A 6,248-nucleotide genomic window follows, 5' to 3' on the forward strand; every position below is an offset into this window, starting at 1 on the left:
CTGAGGCACACACACACTGGCCAAGAAAGAGAGAGAGATAAATGAAAAGGATGAGGTTTTCACGCTTGCATTAGAAAAAGATACTGTGAGTAAAGGTATTAACTGAGCAGAGGAGTCCAGAGACAAGGGATGAGATTGCAGTACAGGACAGGCTTTAGTCACTGTGTGCGTGTGTGTGTGCGTGTGCGTGTGTGTGTGTGTGTGTGTGTGTGTGTGTGTGTGTGTAAGAATGTCATGCTACTCCATCTTTCAACTTGAAAGAACACATGAAGCAAATCTGTGAGTCAATCCGGCTATCAGCTGGCTCTTCTTTGTAAGTGTATAACTTACCAAGGGCAGTTTTACTAGACACTCACACTCACATGTAAAATGAATACTGGAAACTCCCCCCAGGCTGTGAAATGTAAACTCCCTGTGTGAAATCTAAAGCCATGGTTGTCACTTCTGTTTTAATTGCTCTAGGTCCGTGTAGGTGTGTGTGTGTGTGTGTGTGAGAGAGAGAGAGAGAGAGAGAGAGAGAGAGAGAGAGCTGTGCGTTCCCACAGATCAAAAGTAAAGACAAGCTAACAGCTTGCAAATGTGTTTTTGTATTTCAAAAAGGTACAGCACAAGTGTTACAAATTGTTCAAGAAATAAATAATAAATACATATATGTGTTGAATGGTTAAAGAAATCCAGTTTTCACGGAGGTTTATCTATTTCACCAAAGAAAATGCCTCTCTAATGAAGGTCTGGAGTATTAATTTTCAGTTAGTAACACACTGCTCACTGTGAGTAAATGTGACCTTTAACAGTCATGTAGATGAAATATTTTCAGAGAGGATTGTGAATTAAACAATGGAGGAGCTGAGGAGAGTTATGTTTATTTTTTACCTCAGGATTATCTTAGCTATCGAGCCCCCCCCATTCAAATCAAACAAACAAACAAACAAACAAACAAACAAAAAACATTAAATTGATCTGTAAATGCCCTACCACACATCTTAGAGTAAGAAAGGCAAACTTATCTTACCCTAAAAGATGTCATAAGTTTTGTGATGCATTGTGAATTAAAAGAGTTGAGGAAAGATATGTTTTAAATACTTATGCTTTACCTCAGGATTATCCTAGGTAGCAAGTTTCCTCCATTCAGAACAAACAACAAAAAAAACACATTAAATTGATACTAAAAATGCCCTAATACTCATCTTAAATGAAAAATGAAATACAAAGGAAAATGAAATATGCAAACATTCCAGATTAATTCAAATTAAACACTTATTAGAAGATTACGATTTTTATCTGTTTTTTTGTTGTGTTATCTCAGGGCATGTTTTTACTTGTAAGTTACTCGCTAGTTATCTTTACTTTTTAACTTCTTTTAAGGGCAGTTAACATGATCTTAACATCTTAATTGATGTCAAGCACAAACAAAAAATTGTAAAGGAGAAGGAAAGGGATGATAGATATTTTACAATAGGGATGGTTTTGTCATTTTGTTAGCCTCTGAATAGCATCCTCTTTCAAATCAAGCCCCGAACAAAAGGCATCAAGGGTAATTCCAAGTGCAACATATACACATTCACATTTCCTCCCTGCTGAAGTCAGCTCCTGTGGTTCTTTGAACTGTGATTAAATGACCATATGAGTACGGGTGAGTAGGCATCGTGCTATTGATGGCCTCCTCGGATGGGTCTGGCTAATCAATGCTATTGATCAGTGGATGTTTCAGCCGTGTGTGCAAACCAAGCAATTTGATATTAAACTGCAAATATCTCGCGCTCACAACAAACATACTCCTACCAAAGGAAAACCATCACTCTTACTTCATACACAAACGTATACACACACACACACACACACACACACACACACACACACACACACACACACACACACACACAGGTACTCTAGCCTATAAACACCCCACTGATTAAGCACAGCCCTCCCCCTTCTCTGCCTTCACATAAACACACAAACACAGGCATACAAACTGCGCATCCTCCCCCACCCGACACAAAAACACACGCTATTTTCTCATCAGCCGACTGTACAGAGGCAGACAGAAAGATAGAGAGAATCCTGCTGCAATCCGCCACAGTTGCCTCAGCCATCTGTAACATCAAGCAGCAAATGCTGGAAGAACTGAATCCACAGATTACAAAGGGCTTCCACACTCACCTTTTAGCAGGGCCTGTCCCTCGGTAATGATGTCATTGACGACAACGCTGTACTCTTGCTGGGTGAAGGCTGGCTGGCATGGCATATCCCCCGCAGCCTGCAAAACCACCTGCCAAAACAACCAAACAACTTCGCTTAGTAATCATTAACTACATACTTAATGAACACTAGCCAGAACTATATGGTGAGAGCCTACCAGACAGAATGATCATTAGCAGTAGTGCTGAACTATGCATTGATATCAAAATATATTTACCCAGGTACCAAACCGTGTTGCAAAGAGAAGTCCAAGGAAGCAATATCCTAATTTTAACAGAAAGTTATTCATATAATTATAAAATTTTATTTTTATTAATAGTGTTTGTAGTCCTGACATTTAGCTTGATTTTTACATCTTGTATGCTACCCAGGTTTAGTCTTCGCTATATACGGTCACTACATACTCCACTACGGGCCTTAACAAACACCATTTCATTTTCAGACACAGAAAAAAAGGAACTCACTTAAGTGCCTGCTTACATTGTTAAATATTTACATGTAATATAACATATAAAATTAATGTGTTTTAATTTAAAAATGGCATATATTTAATAATATATATGTGACATGCTTTCATTCAGAGCTCTTTGTCTTACGTCAAACAACAAACATCATTTGGCCATAAATTTGGGAATTGCATATGTCGGTATATTAGAAATATAACATATGGTTTAAAACATACTGATGTGGATTATAATTTTCAAAATATATAAGTATTATGAAATGATTATGATTAATATTGGAGCATTTTGACAGCCCCAGTGTAACAGTCTGACGATTTCCACTGATCGATGGTCAGTCTCGCAGTATAAAACAAAATGCTTTTGAATTGACCTATATCACAGCAAAGCGCAACTCGGTTCTGCTCATGATGACTTCCTGGCATACTGGGTACATTTAATTGTGTAGTGCCACTGGGCATCGATCAATTGATTTAGCAGCTCCAGGTGAAAAAACATTAATAACCTTCTTCTCTTCTGTCTGCTAAATTATTCAGAGTATCTCATGAGTGTCGTATTCCCCGGGGGCTTGCCATGCGCACTCTTCTCTTTTCCTCTCTCTTCCTCCCCCACCTCTACTGCTCTTTCCTTACCCCCCAATGGCTCTGAAGCATCTGTTGTTTTGGAGTGGGGTGTAATTAGACTGATGAGGTCACGAGGGCGAGACGTTGCCAAGCGGGGCTGACTGTCCAACACATGGTCCAGCTTTACAAGCCAGGTCTAGAGGCACACGCGCACACACTCAAAGCTTTGCAAGTCCTCTTTTAAGTCCTATATGCACTGCACATAACTGGTATGTGTCGTTTTTTTTTTTATCTGCTACGATATAGTGCATCATCAAGTTTTGTTTTTTTTAATTAAAGTATAGTCACTACTGCTGATAAGCAGCTTGAATTAGGCTGCCTAGGTAGACAGCATTTTGGGCAGCCTTTGTGTGTGATAAATGCCCGCTGAGCCTCTTTGTCAGTTTAATTGCAGCTTGATTAGCCAGGTTGTAGTAAATGTGTAATCTTTCTTTTAAATACAACATTGTGGCATTGTTATATACTGTGATAAAACGTTTGGCAATTACTATATGAAAATTTCATATCGGCACACGCCTAGTGCTTGACAAAGCAACACTCAAACGAAGGACTAACAGCCGAAGCTTCTCTTCACTTTACACAGCAAAAAAAACTACTAAAGCCACACGGCAAGATCTAGTTCAGATGCTGAACGACATATCCTCTGTACCCCCGGTGTGGGTAAACGTCTATTCTGGCTCTTGGAGGTGAATTTAAAGATCAAAGACAGGCAGTATTTGGTTCCTGATGTCCACTGTGAACTGCCCTCTTTGTTTTGGAGTGAGATCAGAGGAGGAGAAGAGACGGCTGCCTTGTTTGTTAATGAGACGGCTGATTCACCAAACATGTTAATTACTTGTTACCTCAAAGTGGGCTTGAGTGACCTGTTACTTGCTTTCACACACAATGCCTGATAAGACACTTTGCACCGATTTCCATAGAAACGGCCTGGTGGTCAGATTGTGTGTGAGATGTTTGTTCTTCAACGTATACTTATTGCCAGTGGATTGAAATCTGAGTTTAAACATGAATGTCAGCATCTGCACAACACTATGCATATCAAATATCCGTACAGATGGATAGGAATGGCAGAGATGCTGCTGACACTAAGATTCATAGAAAGAGGAAGAAGGAAAGGAGTGACATAGGAGAGCAGAGTGAGACATCGGCGCATACTCCTTTAATCACATCTCCCCTTAATCAAGACCTTCCAGAGTCATAACCTGGAGCCAGGCTGCATGGTGCGTAACACACCCCCACCCTAGGTCCCTATCAGCAGGATTTAAACACATGGAGCTGTTAAACATAATCATTTACTGTACATAGAAGAAGACACATAGTATAATACATCAACAAAACTAATAACAAACAAAACCACTGACAAGATGACTCACAACTAAGAACACTGTGACGGTGTTTCTGAGTGGGATCTTTCAACAGTCAACATCTCCAGCTTTCTAAAGCGGTTGTTCTTGGAACATTTTCCGAAGGGAAACCCTGGAAGAAGCTTTAAGGGATCCCCAAAGGAGCAAAGAGAAGAAAGCTTTAGGGTGCTATTCGTATTATTTCGTCAAGTGTGGCTCTTTTCGATACATTAAAGGATAAATGTACCTTTCTAATCATGTAAATGTATATATTTTCTTAAAATAATGACGTAGAAATGTTGCTTTAGAATAGTGCTCGTGCTGTGTGCATTTCATGTTCCATCTCTGTACAGGATGCTTGGACCCTGATCACAAAAGTAGACTACTCTATCATATTATGCATTTAACCACTGTTTCTCCTGAATATCCTGACACTAAATAACTAAATAACAAATGCAATACCCAACCGAGAAATCTCATTTGCAGGACTGAGTTGCTCTCAGCATGGAGCCCATTCAGGGAACGGCATTAACGCCCTGCGGCGACTTCAACGAGCTCTTCATTACATGCTTATTGAAACCTTCATAGTATCGTTCTTCATAACAAGCACAACAGTAACCAAGTGCTTTCTCTGCAAAACTTTCACGTCCAGGAGGGAACGTACGTAGGTGCTTCCCTTCACATTCCGCACGGGACGTTTAATCCGTTAGCACGAGCGCACACCGGCATTACTCCAGCAGTGTTATAACAAAAGCTGCAGAGCAGGTGAATGAACAACTATACATGCACTCAAACTGCAAATCACCAAGCTGCATTACTGCTAGCCTGAGTATAATAGCTTTATATGTTTAGCATAACTGCATGCGCCATAATCTATAACCGGGGCATCTCTTCTGGCACGAGAGAAATCCGCTATAGCAAATGCACGAGCACGGGAGCAGCGCCCTGTCTGTGTTCTCAACATGCGAAAGCTTCCGACTTCAAAGCGGAAAACAAGTAGATAGAAACATACAAATTGCCTACAAAAAGGCTGCTACAGCATCGTTGATTTGATCGACCATCACATCCTCCTGCGCGCGCACACCATGCATGCGGATATTGCAATTAATTTACCTGCAAAGCAGCGACGAGCGTCAGCACCACACCTCCCTTATGGTACATGGTATGATTTTCTGTAATTTCTCCCTCGTTTGCTGTTTTAGATGGTTATAGTGTTTGGTCCAGCAGCTGCAGTGTAGGCGGCATGAAGCGACAGCGTTGATCCGCTCGGTGCTCTGTTCGTTTGAGTGTGTGTGTATGTTTCTGTGTGTGTGTGTGTGTCACTGTGTTCTCTGCGCTCGTGCGCTTTCCTCTGCTGCTCCGCCTGCTCCCCTGCTCCACTATTACTCAGTGTCTCCACCTAGCGGCGCACGATCCACTCTCAGACACTCACCAACCACTCTCAGCACAGTGTCCTCCAGGAATCGGCCCCTCCGGAAGTTCATTTGATGAGCGACAGCTCCAAACAGACTGCACACTATACCATACTAAAAGGAATACAAGGTAGACAGTATGACAGGTAAGACTGATAGGGTTAAGTACCTTGCTCAAGGGTCCAACTCTATCTCCTATCTCCAGAGACT

At 41.1% G+C, this 6,248-nt stretch overlaps 1 protein-coding gene across 1 annotated transcript in view; it reads right to left on the reverse strand.

Annotated features, from left to right (window-relative positions):
- The window catches only part of cdh2 (cadherin 2, type 1, N-cadherin (neuronal)), a 51,061-nt gene extending 45,092 nt beyond the window's left edge, over positions 1 to 5,969 (reverse strand). The window contains exons 1-2 of the mRNA XM_017456632.3: positions 5,740 to 5,969; positions 2,161 to 2,269 (exon numbers count right to left, since the gene is read on the reverse strand). Coding sequence (XP_017312121.1) covers positions 2,161 to 2,269; positions 5,740 to 5,787 — 157 coding nt within the window. The 5' untranslated portion in view covers positions 5,788 to 5,969. The remainder of the gene's footprint in view (positions 1 to 2,160; positions 2,270 to 5,739) is intronic.
- Positions 5,970 to 6,248: the final 279 nt, after the last annotated feature.

Source organism: Ictalurus punctatus, chromosome 25, assembly GCF_001660625.3.
Source record: "Ictalurus punctatus breed USDA103 chromosome 25, Coco_2.0, whole genome shotgun sequence".
NCBI classification, from domain to species: domain Eukaryota; kingdom Metazoa; phylum Chordata; class Actinopteri; order Siluriformes; family Ictaluridae; genus Ictalurus; species Ictalurus punctatus.